Raw genomic sequence first — 15,781 nt, 5'->3', positions numbered from 1 at the left:
TTCTAGCATCCAAGGCAGCCTCTTGCATAACCTGGTGCCTTTCATATGGATTGGACTGCAACTCACATCAACCCCAGCCAACATAAATGGATTGGAATTACTTACTGTAATTCCCATGATGGGAATTCCAGCCGATCTAGAAAGCTCTTGATTGTGGAAAGCTTTTGATAGTAAAGGCCATTTGATAAGACTGCGGCCTTTAATATGACACTTGTATTAACTGGTATAAAAGATAAATTAATTTTTGATCACTGCAGTTTTTAAAAATGGTTTCAGAGAAGCAAATGACTGTCGTCCTTTTTCTCCTTTCCGCTAGGCACCTCCAATGAAGTAGCACAGTTCCTCTCCAAGGAGAACCAAGTCATCATCCGGATGCGGGGCCTCCCTTTCACAGCCACACCGGAGGATGTCCTGGGCTTCCTGGGACCCGAATGTCCGGTCACAGGCGGGAAGGAAGGGCTCCTCTTCGTCAAGTATCCAGACGGACGGCCCACGGGAGATGCTTTTGTCCTGTTTGCTTGCGAAGAGTTTGCACAGAATGCACTTAAGAAACACAAGGAAATCCTTGGGAAGCGTTACATTGAGCTCTTCAGAAGCACGGCAGCAGAAGTCCAACAGGTTGTGGTTTTTTAACACTTAACTTGCTTCTGTGTTTTCTTTTTCTTTTGCCTCACCGGTATTGTCTGTAGAAATTCTTGGTATTGATATTATGCAGAGTGCAGTGGAGCAGGGCAACATATGTATTATTTGTAGCCTGAAGTTAAGATTTCTCATAACCAAGAAAAACAGCTTCAGGATGTTAAGGATATTCTTCAAGATGTTAAGCTGTTTTGGGGTCAATGCAAGCAGTGATGTCTGTGGTCCATTTTGGCTTTTGTTAGTGGGATGACAGACTCATGGAGGGCACAGCTATATGCCTTTTCTTTCAACTGGATTATTTCTGCAGTGTGTTTTGGACCTTATGTCTCCTATTTCTTCTATTGCAGAACTATAATAGAACAGGATTTGATCCTGGGGATTGTGGGAACCCCAGAATATAATAATAATAATAATAATAATAATAATAATAATAATAATAATAATAATAAGGTTTTTGGTGGGTTTTTCGGGCTGTGTGGCCATGTTCTAGAAGAGTTTCTTCCCAACACTTTCTGGGTGCTTTGCACTTTCTCTTAGCCACTAATTGTCTGCTTGAGCTGTGTTTTAATCCTTCCACTGTTGCCTTCTAACTACTTCATATCCTGGAAAGTACAGTGGACCCATGCCTTCCATGGGGGATCCATTCCGGACCCCTCGCGTAAGGCGAATTCCGCCTATGCTGGAGCCCCATTCACTTGAATGGGGTGCAGTGGTGTGGTGGCATGGTGGCAGGGGCGCATGCCCCATTCATCTGAATGGGACATGCCACCTCTTGCACCTCACGTGCTCCCCCGCAGCTTGAGCGCATAAGCTCAAAGCCACGTATAACACGGGTGCATTGTACTACCTTTCTCATCCCTGATGTTGGTTGTTTCCTTTTTTTGTCCACAGGTCCTGAACAGATACATGTCCACCCCTCTCATCCCCACTCTCCCCACACCTATCATTCCTGTGATACCACCGCCTTACACCATTGCTACCGGCAGCGCCAGGGATTGTGTCCGGCTCAGGGGCTTGCCCTACACTGCAGGGATCGACGACATTCTGGAGTTCATGGGAGAAGCTACTGCGGACATCAAACCTCACGGAGTCCACATGGTCCTGAACCAGCAAGTACGGGAAACTCAAGATGATATTCGAAAAGTTAGGCTGAGTCCTATTGGTTAGTCCCAATTAGAGTAAATCCACTGAAATCATTTGTTGGAATGATTCTTGACATATAGCTAAATCCCATTGATTCAGTGGGTCTATAGTAGTTGGGATTAACGTTAGGATTCAAACCATAGACTGAAAGAACAGGAGTGGGGTGGCAGTGGACACTGGATATTTTGTAGGTTTTTCGAGCTATATGGCCATGTTCTAGAAGAGTTTATAGCAATAAACTCTTCTAGAACATGGCCACATAGCCTGAAAAACCCACCAAAAACTATGGATGCCGGCCGTGAAAGCCTTCGAATTCACAGTGGACACTGGGTTTGGCTATTGGAGAAACGGTTCTTTCTGTTGACTTTATGTTTACCTTGCCTTTCCCCCAAAAATGACCCTTAAAGTAGCTTATAAATTAAAATGAGTACAATATAATCAGCACTTTGGATCATGTCCAGGAAAAAAAGAGAACTTTTTAAAACTCTGGACCAGCTATTGCATAGTATGAGCTATATTCTAATTTGGCTAGTGGCGGAGTTGTTGGAGCTGTATGGTCCCTGTATGTAACCAGCCTCAGTTCCCATTATGCAGCTCTTTGTACCAATGAAATTCCCAAACACATTTCAAAGGCAGCAACAGCTGAATGTCCATTCAACTTGCGTCCAGTTGCATAATTAGCCACAGTGCTACTCATAGCTGCCCTACTACAAGATCTCTCCACATACCGATTGTAGTAAATAGTGGGTCAAATCTTCTAACATCGGCCCTTCTTATACACTGATTTTTTATACATGGATTCAAGCATCCATGGTTTGAAAATGTTTTTAAAAAGGTATAAATTTCAAATATCAAACCTTGATTTTCCATTTTTTTATAAGGGACACCATTTTGCTATGTCATTATATTTAATGTGACTTGAGCATCCACAGATTTTGTTATCCACGGGGGATCTTGGAACTAAACCCCAGCGGATAACAAGGGCCCACTGTACTTCATTCAACTAGACCAGGAGTAAACTGGTTTCCAATGCAGTTCTGATAACCCCAAAGCCATTTAGTCACAACTGGTCTCAGTTTTCTTCTCTCGTTGCCTGATTTCTGGATTTCAGGGCCGCCCATCCGGAGATGCTTTCATCCAGATGAAATCCTCCGACCGGGCTTACCTGGTTGCCCAGAAGTGTCACAAGAAGATGATGAAGGACCGTTACGTGGAAGTGTTCCAGTGTTCAGGAGAGGAGATGAATTTTGTTTTAATGGGTGGCACTTTAAATCGTAGTGGCTTGTCTCCGCCACCATGTAAGTTACCATGTAAGTCTCGACTCCTTCCGCTCTCTTCTGTGCTGCTAATGGCTGGTAGGTGCGGAGGCGTTGCGGTGGTCTTGCCCGCTCTGTCTTGGGATCTGTAATCACCCCTCTGCCGTTGGGCCGGGATTGGAAGCTGGGGCCAAAACCACGTGTGATTTGAGACCCATTTTTCCCTTCCTTAAGCAATCCTAGTTGATTTTTGTTATGGCGACAAGTCGACTTTGACTTATGGTGACCCTGTTTTAGTTGATTAGTTACACTTTTTTCCAACATTCACTGGGTTTCTTTTAAAACATGGAATTAAATGTTTGCATTAGCGGAACTCAGTATAGGTGCCCTTTTTAATTACAGGCTGAGTCTCCCTTATCCAGAATTAGAAATCCAAAATGTCCCCAAAATCAAAACTTTTTGTCATGGGCGGCTGAGATAGTGACACATTTGCCTTCTGAGGGTTCAGGGTACACAAACTTTGTTTCATGCACAAAAGTATTTTTAAAATATAGTATAATATTAACTTCAGGTGATGTGTATAAGGTGTGTATGGAACATAAATGAATATACTGTTTAGACTTGGGTCCCATCTCCAAGATATCTCATTATGTATATTAATGCAAATGCAGGTATTCCAAAATCCCTCCCTGGCCCTAAATCCAAAGCACTTCTGGCCCCAAGCATTTCGAATAAGGGAGACAACCTGTATATAAAAATGGAAATGTACCCTAACTTTTTTTTAAAAAAAAATAGAAACAAGGGACCTAAATTCAGTTGCTAATTCCAACTATTGTAAACCCATTGAATCAATCACTGAATAGTAAATTAACTCTTATGCTGTCTCATGTCTTCACTGGGTCTGCTTTAGTTGGCACAGCAGTATTTAGGACACTCTCCATTTATACTGATACCTTGGTGTTCACTTTTTTATTTCCTTTTTCATTATGTTGAGGAGAGAATTGCCTACCCTAAATGTTGGCCCTTTTGGGGTCCTCAGTTCACAATCTCTTGCAAACTTGCTGCAATAAACAGAACCTCTTTAGCTGCATATTTTTTTTCCAAATGGGAAGCGGTTCTCTTTAAAACTGTAAAGCAGGCGAGGTTCCTTGTTATCTTGCTGGCAGTAAGGAGGAGCTGTCTCTCCAGAGAGAGCTTGTTGTTGAAGACAAAGCATCTATTGGGAGAATATGTTTCAATGGACCAAAGCCTGGTGGATTTTCACAGTCTTAAAACACTACCAAGCAGCAGGATCACTTCCATTGGTGTATAGGGCAAAGAAGACCCTAGTTTGCTTTTTCTGGTTTTCAGGGAGGGGTAATAGTAAAATAGGTATCCTCCTTTCATCTTCAGCAGGAGAGGGGAGGAATCTGAGGGAGAGAGTACTATTTTGAAAGCTGTCTGTATTTCCTCATTTGTTATACATGGTGCTTTTTGATTGAATTGCATATTTTGTGTGGCAGTGTTGCTAGGGACTATCTCCCATTGCATCACCAAGGAGTCATCCCTAGATCTCAGCCCAGAAATCTCAGGGCCTAGGGACAGTTCCAAGAGGACAGTCCAAGAACTGTTTGTTCCAATTCCTGCCAATATAGGAATCCATCCTTAGATGACGAATTCTTAGTAAGGCTGTAACAATGTATTCACAATGAGTTGGATTAGGTAGTCCTTCATGACTCTTCCAACTCTTATGATTCCACTGTAAGTCCAGAGATCTTGTTTTACCTTCAGTTTTGGGTGAAATGTCTTTTCCATGAGATCTAGAAGCTTGCCATGCAACCTCAGTAAGTGCGTTAAGTCTGATTTGAGGATTCCAAATGATTCACTTGGGCAACAGTGATCACACAACGTTCAGCTTCTCTGTTTTGACTCTTATGCATGAAACTCTCATGCATGACCTCCCTTACTTGCACCCATTGCTACACTGAAATGGATGACCAGCCCAGCGCACCTGTATTTTGTTAACTTGCTGTTGGTTTTCCTTTGTGGTTTATCCCTAGGCCTTTCTCCCCCAGCCTATGCTGCTTTCCAGACCGCTGCAGCTGCGGTGATTCCAGCAGAAGCAGCCATATACCAGTCGCAAGCGCTCCTTCCGCAGACGAGGACCCAGCAAGCGTCAGCAGCCGCCGCAGCTGCCGCCGCTGCAGCTGCCGCTACTCCAGCTGTTACTTACTACCCAGCTCAGGCAGCTCAGCTTTATATGAACTACACTGCATACTACCCCAGGTATGGTTCAGTTTATCTATTTTACTAGAACCCCAAGATCCACTATGGTTCAAAAGGTTAGGCACTAAGAAGTAAATAAAAGGATGGACCTGAGCCTATTCTGAATCTAGGAAATGATGCTGAGAGCCTGAACTAAACTGAACTCTCGGTCATTTTCTGCAAAGGTTTGCCCTTGGTAACGCCATGCTATCTTCATTTCTGTGGTCTTGAGGGTTTTTATGCACAGTTGTTGAACAATAGGAACAAAACCCCCATCATTTTATTGTTCTTATAATGAAAAAAAATGGAAGTCAGAAATGGTCATCATTCTACTCCAGAGCTTTTCCCAATGGTTCCCAATCATATCTTTTGCCTGCTCTCAGTGTGTAGAAATGTATTACCTTGAGCCATCATATTTACAAAGTTCTAATCCTCATAGTTTTAAAAATATATTCTTAAGAGTTTGGAGCTTCTGTGCCCCATTGCTTTTTATGGCTTCTAGTGCCTTTCTCCTAGGTGTGTATAGAGTACTTGCAACAAGGTGCACCAAAGACCCATGGTTTCACTTTCCCACTTCCATATTTCCCCACTTCCACAATTTTGTTGCTTTTGTTGGTTTGTCAAGCATTCTGGACCCAAACTGGGTCTCAAGTACTGAATAAGGCCGTTTGGCTGCTCTTACCATAACCCAAGGCTAGAGGATCTCCATGTTTGTTTCATTGCACGATGGTTGTAGCTTGCATGTACAAATGAGCCATATCAACTTGCCAAATGAATTAGTACCCTTTCGCACTACACAGTTATAACACTGATTCTCCTTTCTTAACTGAAGTGTGTTCCAGTCCAGATAGCATCCTCTGCATGTACACAACCCATGATGTGTGTCCTCTGCATGCATTTTTTTTTTTTTGGGTTACAAAGCTCTTTTGCTCCTCTTCCAGCCCTCCAGTGTCCCCTACCACAGTGGGGTACATCACAGCTCCGCAAGCAGCAGTTGCGGCTGCCACTTCAGCCACACACACTCCGATGCTGCCCCAGCCTGGCGCTCTTGTCCGGATGCAAGGATTGCCTTACAATGCCGGCATGAAGGAGATTCTCAGCTTCTTCCAGGGTTACCAGGTCAGTATTGGGCTTATCCATTTTTCCTCACACCTTTTTTTGTCTCGGGATGGTCTCTCCATATATAGTTGGCCATCAGTATCCACAGATTCTTTATCCACAAATTCAAGCGTCCACCGATTCTTTATCTACCGATTCAAGCATCCATGGCTTGAAAATATATCACTGGACAAACCTGTCTTTGGGAATTTATTCACAACACTTTGATTTATCCTGCTCTTCAGCTGATGAGTAGTTTACTAAAGTACAATAAATCCAAAAAAATAAGACAGCAGATGAGACATAGGTAACCTCCGGATATTTTGGATGACCACTTTTATAATCCAGGGGTTGGCAACTGTGCATGGCCAGGGGCCAATCCTCCCCAACTTCCCTGAAGGCTGCAAACTCATCCCACATCAGGAGTCCTAAATATCTCCATCTGCTTTACGGACAGATCTCTCTTTGTTGGAGTTCTTCCCAAAATGGCTACCAGAATTAATGGTGCATCACTTTTCAGTTACCATTTTGAGAAGGACTCTAACAAACAAAGCATTTAGAGTTTCTGGTGGGACTTTCTGTATTAGGCTGTGTGTTTGCGTACTTTTAAGGAATTCTCTATACAGTTTGCAGGCAAAAAGAATCCATCTGAAAGGGAGTCAAAACATTTCCCCCAAAATTGGAAGGATTGGGTGCTTTGGGAGATTGATGGAGGAAGCTTCATGGGCCGCAGAACTGAAACCCAGAGGTTCATGTGGCCACCAAGCTCCACTTTGCTCACTCCAGCTATAATCCCTGACCATGCTGCCTGGGGCCGATGGAAATTATAGTCCAACATGTCAGTAGAGTGCAATAGTTTGCCCTACTCCTCAAACCCCAAATCCCAGTCCAACAACTATACCAAACTAGTTGTCACTGAATGATGGCAATTTATCTCTCTGGCTACTTATTTATTCCCCACCCTCCTAGTTTTGCATCCTCCATCCTCTCCAATGGTTGGCGAGCATTTAGTAGTGTTGAGGGATGCTTAGATCCTATTGGACTGAGGTCTTTGGGTGTGAGCTGGGAAGACTGGGTTCCCCTTGCTTTCCCCCCCTTAAATTTGGGGAAATTCCCAAAGATTGTCATGTCTTCATGCAGGTGAACAGTACCCTTTGGCTACTAATGAATTGAACCTGCTACCAAAGAATGAGTTTGTTATCAATAGGCTTGCATAACCTAATTTGAAGGATTAGAATGTGTTCAGGTTGGCTATTAGATTATATCCGATTTAGTTTTCTTCCCAAACCATTATTCCTACCTGTGAATATTTGTGTATTCATCACTTTAAATTTCCGTTCTCCATCACCGCCACTCCAGCCCACCTGAAGCATTCTTTGGGTTTAAGTTACACCGTCCTTCTATATATTTTCCCTGTCTCCTCCAAACAGCCCTCCCTTACTTAGGAGTCTTTAAAATGAATGAACCATTTGCTCATGCCAGGATCTATTCTTGAACTTTCCCTGTGCCGCTGCTGCTTTGTCGAACTGAATTAGCCTCTCGCCGTTTGTCATGCAAAGAACGTAGCGCTGTATATTTAGATGCTGTGATGCCATTGGCTAGCATTGATACGCGGGAGATTGATTGAATGACAGGGTAGGAAGCAGAGGGGAGGTTTTGAAAGGACATTGTCCTCGCATGCCTAGAATTGAAATTCAATGGCCCAACATCGCTCTGGTCTGTGTTTCGAAAGGGGAGCGGTCTGGATCCTCCCCAGAGCCCAGGAATTCCAGCTGCTTTTACAATGGAAGATAATGTGTAACCTACATATAAAATTGGATTCCAAAATTGTAATTTAAATTCAGATTTCTTATCCACTCACTCAGTAATATTGAAGCATGCTTCCAATATGAACAAGTGTATTGTGTTGTGCTCACACCACACTTGTAGGCAGCCCTTTGGGTCATCCAAGTGACCACCATGAGAACAGATCCCTGGATTAGATAAGCCTTTGGTCTGATCCAACAAACCCTCTTCTTATGTTAACAGTGGCTTAGTTCCAGTGTTATCAAATACTATGGTTTCTGGCTATGTCAGCTATTTCCTCTTCTTCCTCTGAAACCATGTTTGATCCTGGCTTGTTCCTTCTTAGAATCAAACTGTGGTTTCACTTCCTAGCTTGTTCTGGGGAGAAAATAGTGTGAAACATGCTCAGCTTTGGATGTCTAGAGAACTGTCTTTTGTTTTAAAATGGATGTAAAAGTGCCCAGTCCTCTTGTGAGCATGAAAGAAGGGACCGGGGGGGGGGGGATGCACATTTGGGGCTCAGCATGGCATATTCCTAGTTGTTTCTTATCATTGGTGTCATTTATTTCTTTGGATGCCATTTTCCCATGGGGGCTCGCAACCTATCCAAGGAAAGCAGCAAGTATAGCAGTTTGAAAACAGTAATACAAGCAGCCAACAAATAATGATTATGAAGAATGTGTATATGTCTGAACAGACCAGTATATGAATGCCATGATCATGAGCTTGTGTCAAAGGATAGGATGGCAGTCTTGACGTTTATGTGATCTTTAAGCTTTCATTTTTGCTCTATCCTTTATGCGTTCCTGAGTACCATTTTTGTTTGCTCCACTGTGTCTCAAGAGGCATCTCAACCCTGATAATGTCAGCTAAATATGCTCATAATACTGAAGCACCCACACTCCAAGAGGCATTCCTTTTAAAGAATAGTCGCCTCTGCTCTTATTTTTCCAAAGGCACATCTACTCACTGCCATCTAGTTCAGCAATGAGAATGGTTGCAAGCCTGCGTCCAGCATTCATCACTAATGGCTGTGCTGGCTAAGGATGATGGGACTTGCAGTATAAAACATCTGCACGGCTTCATGATTCCCACTTATGACCTAGCGCTGCAAATTGGAGGTTATTGAAAACATTCACATAAGCTCAAGTGATGCAGCTAATTCAGTGAATTCAGTAATTCATTGGATGCATTAGATGAACATGTCTTAATTACAGTGTAATTAATGTGATTAATGGTGACTGTATGACTAATCTGTGGAGATGAGGGGAAAGGGCTGGCGAGCCAGAAATTGTGGTACCAGATGGAAAACTCTCATTGGAAATGTGTTTGAGAAGCCATAGCATTAGTCATCAGCACAGCAGAAAGGATAGCCATGATCCCCTCTCGTCTTCCCAATCCAGCGTAAAACTAGAATAGCCTCGGAAAAGAAGTCTAGAAGACCATGGACAGAGACATTTTACTAGCTCAAATATACTACTGTTAGCCATCTTATGGTACTTGGCAGCTCCAAAAACCATAAAAAGAAGGAATTCTGCTCCAGTTTGCAGCAGCTTGGACACAGGCCCATTGATGGCTATTTACAAACTTGCATTAAACTGGAAACCGGTTTGCTTCTGTGAAATCTGTTGCCAAATACTTTCCCGGTGTTTCTTAGTAATGCTTTGAAATCCAATGTCTGTCATCCAATTTAAATTGATTTTCACATCTGAACGCATTATCCTTTTCATATTGGACAGTAGATAGCTGACAGTGCTTGACAGACGACATGGAAGAGCATTTAAAAAGATGCCATTGATTCTTAGGAGAGAAAGGTTTTGTATTTGACGCTAGCTAAGTGAAAGCATCTCTAGGCTCAGATCCCACAAAGCATAGCATTCTGCCAACACACTTCACACATCAGCAATGTCCAGAGCAATGGCTATTTCATGTCTTGGGAACTGAAGCTATGCGCACATGCTGGTCTGGCTTTAAAGCTTTCCTATTTCACTGTAAGCAAATGGATAACTATTTGCATAAGAACGGACTGGATACCTCCTTGCAAAGGTTTGTGAGAACAACCTCTGGGTGCTGAGTTACAAACGCATAATGTCTGAACAGGATTCTGATCCTAGCATAAATTGCAAGATTTCCAGTCTCTTTCCTGTCTTGTTTGTTACACTTTGATGATAATACACATTCTAGCTTTTCCAGAACATTTCATGGTTGTAACACAGTGTGTGTTACACCATGATTACTATTACTTATTTTATTGTATTTTACTTATATCCCACCTTTCTCCCAGTGTAGGGAGTCAAGGTGACTAACAAAATCTAAAACAATACAAAGCATTAAAAGGTAAATGCAAAGTCTAAAAAAACCAAACGATTTTAACAACAATTAATTTAAACAATTAAACAACTTTCAAAAGGCTAACTGATTCTAACTTTATTAACTTTATAATTTAATTTTAAAATTTAACAATTTGCATTAAACATTAAAATTGCTCAGTTGAGCAATGTTGGTTGGAGTGGATAACTTGCAGCCTTCCAGATGTTGAGCACCATCCCTACTTATTGTTGGTTATGGATGATGGGAGTTGCAGTCTAACAGCAACTAGAGGGTAACAAGTTAGTTGCTCACTCCCCAATGGAGAGTGTTATGAGTGCAGATGATGCAAAGATTTATTTTTAAGGGTGGTTTTGCAGTGAGTCTCAGCCACCCAAATGCTGCTGCGGAGGCATCTGGTGCAGATGATTGATGCGGGGACAAATTGAATTTTATTAGTTAGCCAAAGGTCATCGGTTTAACAGGGTAAAATTAATTACAAAAAATTCAATGACATCAGCAAATGTTTGATGAAAGGCTTTTGCTGCCCTGCGCTTTGCCAAAACCTCTGGCACCCTCCAGAAACTTTTTCACATGAAATGTTTTGTTTGTTCCATGGACTAAGTCCAGACCTTGGTACTTATCTTTAGAGAAGTGTTGCCTGGAAGCTTGCTGTTTGCTTGCTTGAGATCCGAGGAAAGCTGCTGCCATCATAATCTAGTGGAGGAATCCTAACTTTGGAGCTGTTCCTTCCAAAGCCTCTGGCCATTCTCTTCTTTTAGAGGAAAAAGCTGTGGGTCCCACATAGCCTCTTATATGAAGCCTGCCTTGAGTCCTGCGAGAGGAGGGCTTCTCACAAGAGGTCCAGGGTCCATAGAAATTGGGACTAAGTCTTTCTCATGAGACCTGAGCAAGCTTTTTATAGGATTTGCTTCAATCAGCCAGGCTTGCATTGCCAAGTGGAGGACTAGTGTGTGCCAGCTATGCTCATAACCCCTGGAGCATTTGATATCTAATTGGAGACTGTTTTGCGGTGTGCAAAATGCTCAGGAATCAGCCTGTTGTGAGCATGGCTATTCTTCTATTCTCACCTTATTAAAAAAATGCAGGTTGTGGGGCTGATTTGCCCCAAATATATCCAACGTGGTTGGACCACGTTAAATTGAACCACCTTTCCTTCTCTCCTTGGCCCTTCCTGCCTTGAAGCCCCTAAATCAGTGCATCCCAAACTTTGTTCCTCAGGATGTTTTGTACTTCAGCTCCCAGGATTCCTGACCGTTGGCTGGGGCTTTGGGGAGTTGAAGTCCAAAACATCTGGAAGACTGGAGTTTGGGCATCATTGCCCTAAATTATCCTGCTGCCCATAAGGTTCTGTACATGGAAAAGAAGAGCTGCCATCATGTCCTTTATCTCAAGAAGCAATATTTTATTTCTGGCATCCATAGTTTTTTGTGGATTTTTTGGGCTATGTGGCCATGAGAAATCATCTGAAGATGCTAGCCACAGATGCAGGCAAAACATCAGGAATAAACTCTTCTAGAACATGGCCACAGAGCCCGAAAAATCCACAAAAATGTTATATTTATTTAAGTTGAGAAAGTGAGATTGTGATGGGACAGTGAAATTCTGGAAATCTGCTGCGTCTTGAGGCAGAGAGTATGGAGTTAAATGGACTGAACATCTAGTTTGGTATGAAGCAGCCTCTCTATGTTACAGTTGTAGGTGTAATACATATATACGTACACAAAAGTCGCTTGCTGGTACAAAACGACCTTCCCCTTCCCTCGCTGATCTTGTGTATCACACTTGTACTGTAGTATGTGCCCGATGACTACAATGGCCTTGTTCAGCTCAACGACCAAGCGAGGAGTGTATTACAAGCACCGAAAGACTGGGTGTGTTTGTAAGTGTTTGTAACCTCCAGTGAGAAGGTAAGCTCAGATCGGCAAAAGTGGAGGCTTCAATGGTGAATGGAAGCGATCAGGGCTGCTGGGAGAAGAATGATTTTTGCCTGCCTGTTTTTGCATCCTCTCTTCCGGTCTTGCCATGGGGACTCCTCCGCTCACTAACGTTTGCTTGCATAACCACCTGCATGAATCAACTAACCCAGTTGGCAGAACAGATGATGATTATGATGGCAAGCCATGTTTGTGCTTCTGGCAGAAAAGGGACGCTCGGTGTTACATGTCTGCTTGGCTCTCTCCCCTTTTTTAAAAGAAAAATTACCACGATTTATCTTGAGCAATGTCTGGGGAATGCATCTTAATAGTGCCCTTCTGCTGTTTTTGTGGTTGGATGCGGTGGTGACTTTGATGTCAGTGGATCTGCTCTAGGTCCTAGTTTAGACCTTTAAAGGAGGTATCTGTGGTACTGAATCTTAAACCAGAATAGGCCTAACACCATGGATAACTCTTTTAAAATTCACTGTATATTCCTCAGGCCCACTGACATATGTGAGATCTGCAACTGGGGGTTGGATGGCAGGAATGGCAGGATGTTCCACATTTGCTTTCCAAGGTGGAGCATGGGGAGTGGTATTCATGGCCTCAAGAACTGTGACCATGGTGTATTTTAGTTTTCCACATCCTGTATGTGGAGGATTACTGTCGAGTTTCTTTCCCTCTCCAGGAATATAGATTGTTCATGATAATGACCTCCTGAATTTAGAGAGCAGCCTTCCTCAACCTGGTGAGCTTCAGATGTTTGGATACTGATTCCCTTGAGCCCACAGTCAGATGTAGTAGTCCAACACATCTGGAGGATGCCAGATTGGTGAAGGCTGGTGTGTATGTGTGTTCATCTCCTCAACCCCTTGACTTTTTTGAGTTGACAAAGTTAGCTTCCAGATATTTGGCAAAGCAAGGACAGACTTAGAAATCCAAGTGAGGCACTCAGCACCATGATGCTTGGAGGCAGATCACTGAATGATAAAAGGGTCATGAGAGCAGAACCAAGCAACTCCAGACTGGAATCTATGATTGGTTCCAAACAGAATGCCATAAATGGGTCTCTTTTCATCCAAAACTTGAAATCTCTTGCCATGTGTGTGTTTGTGTTATGTAGTGATTGTTAAGAAATAGTGCAGCACTGCATTCTCTTCCCTTCATCCAAAAGATGGGCCTCTCTTTAAAGGCAGAGGATCAGCAGAGATGCTGTAGATGAGACATCTCCAAGATGCCTATCTTACACTGCTCTGTTTAGGTCTTGCAAATTCATGCCTGTGACCTTCTCCATAGAGTCCATCCATCTAGCATGCTGCCTTCCTCTCTTTCTACCTCCCTCCACCTTTCCTAGCATCGTTGTTTGTTTCCAATGAGTCCTTCCTTCTCATGGGGGTCCGAAATATGACAGCCTCAGTTTGGTCATCTTGGCTTCCAGGAGAGATTTGTGTCCAGTTTATAATTTCATAATTGCTGAACAGGATGACAGCCATAATCCATAAAAAGTGACTCTTCCCATCTTTGCAACTTAGGCAAGTTATCCCAGCAAGACTAGGGCAGTCATGCTTGGCCCAGCGCTCCATGAGATTGCAAGGCGTCCTGTTTTGGAAGCAACACCGCAGGGTGGCTTTTCATTCTCTAGCTCCCCAACTGGCATTTTGACCTCTCCCTCTCCGTTCTTGCAGCTCCACGCAGACGCCATCCTCCCGCTTTACAACTTCAGTGGTCAGCCCAGCGGAGAAGCTTTGGTCACTTTCCCCAGTCTGGACTCGGCCAGGAAAGCCGTGGCTGAGCGAAGCGGGTGCCTCCTGGGAAGCCACTGTGTGGAACTCTGCCTAGTCTAGCCCCAAAGGCCTTTGGGCAGATGGCCTGAAATGTGGGAACCAGCTTCCACCCTCAAGAACAACCGGGTCTTCCCTCGCCAATGTGTCTTTTCCTCCTCCTGCAACTTAAGGGCAACTAATCCTCACGAGCGGCTTCCAGCAAGAGGAATGAAACTGAACCGCTCATCCCACCCAAAATTAGAACATAGTTCTAGAATGCATTATTTCTGTGAAAAATCCCGACACATTAATTTGGAGAGCGCCGACGGCAGTTCAGCAGTCATAGCCTCAAGGGATCAATTTTCGTTTTGCTTTATGTAATAATTCAGAGAGGAAAAGGAGGCGTATTAATCAACCTCCTTTAAACTCATCGTTTTAGTTTCGAATCCATGTTTGCCAAAAGATGTGCCTTTATTTGGAGGAAGGGGTCAGAGAGGCGCGGGGAAGCCTTTCTTCCAAAGACTCTTTCCCCAGAAACGTTGCCTTGTCAAGTCCTGTTGGATGTTTCTATTTGGTTTCTGTAGATTAAGCTTGGAAACAGCACCCAAATGAATTCAGAGAAGATGTTTTTCAGGATTTTTTTAAAAAATAAGCTTTTTTGTGAGGTTCAACAGAAATAATTAAACATAAAGCCATATCGGTTTCATAGCGTTCAAGCTGCCAACTTGTAAACCAAACGAAAAGAAATCCAGATATTTTTATGTTAAAAGTAATATTTCACTAGGGACAAGTACGGCACATAAACCTTAAGGACTAGTAACTTATGTGTTTTTGTTTTATTTAAGGCTCATAGCTCTCGGATACTGTATTAAAGCATATTTTGCTCTAGTTTATGTGCATGCCCTTTTGTTTACAGCCTTAATACTTTATTTGTATATTACGAAAGAAGCAAACAAAACAAGAGTGGAAATCTCGACCTAATTAGTGCATGTCTCTTTTTATTTTTTAATGTATGTATATACATGTTCAAAGGATATAGTTTTTATGTTGTGTAGCCTGTAATGAGACATCTACTGTAGAAGCACTCAGATGATTTTGGTTTTCACTGTGCCTTGATCAGGACTTTTCTCAAAATGTGCAATAACAGCAGAAGAAACGACAAGGAGCCCACTTGTGCAAAAGGCTCTCGAGGGACCTGTGTGTGTGCAGGGATTGCGTTCTTCTTCTTTTTTTGGCTAGGCGTACAACTCTGAGTAGTACTTAAAAGGGAATCAGACCCCTATCCCCACCCCAAATGATGATGTATGCTTCTTTATATGATAAGAAATAATAAAAAAGATACTTGCAGAAAGAACATTGGCTACTTGGAGCTCCTTTAGCATCTCTGGTCTGAATTGAAAACCCCCACCATGGAGAATTGCAGTAAGGTGTGCTGAGTTGATGGGCCATGCAGTGAGGGAATGGAGGCTTTTTCTGCACTGGTTGGGATCCTTTAACATGGTCAAAATCATATAACTTTATGTATACTTGACAGCCCATGCTCTACGAAACCCGGTTAGTGAAATGTGAAGATGCAAAACAGGACGCTGGCAAGAATGTCCCAGTG

General features: G+C 42.9%; 1 protein-coding gene across 2 annotated transcripts in view; it reads left to right on the top strand.

Annotated features, from left to right (window-relative positions):
• ESRP2 (epithelial splicing regulatory protein 2) overlaps positions 1-15,529 on the top strand; it is a 39,573-nt gene extending 24,044 nt beyond the window's left edge. The window contains exons 9-15 of one of the 2 annotated variants that reach the window (XM_089540052.1): positions 317-618; positions 1,531-1,752; positions 2,894-3,092; positions 5,078-5,303; positions 6,224-6,401; positions 12,290-12,403; positions 14,098-14,184. In XM_089540052.1, coding sequence (XP_089396178.1) covers positions 317-618; positions 1,531-1,752; positions 2,894-3,092; positions 5,078-5,303; positions 6,224-6,401; positions 12,290-12,379 — 1,217 coding nt within the window. In that variant the 3' untranslated portion in view covers positions 12,380-12,403; positions 14,098-14,184. Of the gene's footprint in view, positions 1-316; positions 619-1,530; positions 1,753-2,893; positions 3,093-5,077; positions 5,304-6,223; positions 6,402-12,289; positions 12,404-14,097 lie in introns of both variants that reach the window. The other variant, XM_089540051.1, reaches the window with a different exon arrangement.
• The last annotated feature ends 252 nt before the right edge of the window (positions 15,530-15,781 follow it).

This window comes from Sceloporus occidentalis, unplaced genomic scaffold (assembly GCF_023333645.1).
Source record: "Sceloporus occidentalis isolate IW3139 unplaced genomic scaffold, rSceOcc1.0.p SCAF_10, whole genome shotgun sequence".
Classification (NCBI taxonomy): domain Eukaryota; kingdom Metazoa; phylum Chordata; class Lepidosauria; order Squamata; family Phrynosomatidae; genus Sceloporus; species Sceloporus occidentalis.
This window is presented reverse-complemented; position numbering and strand designations above follow the sequence as displayed.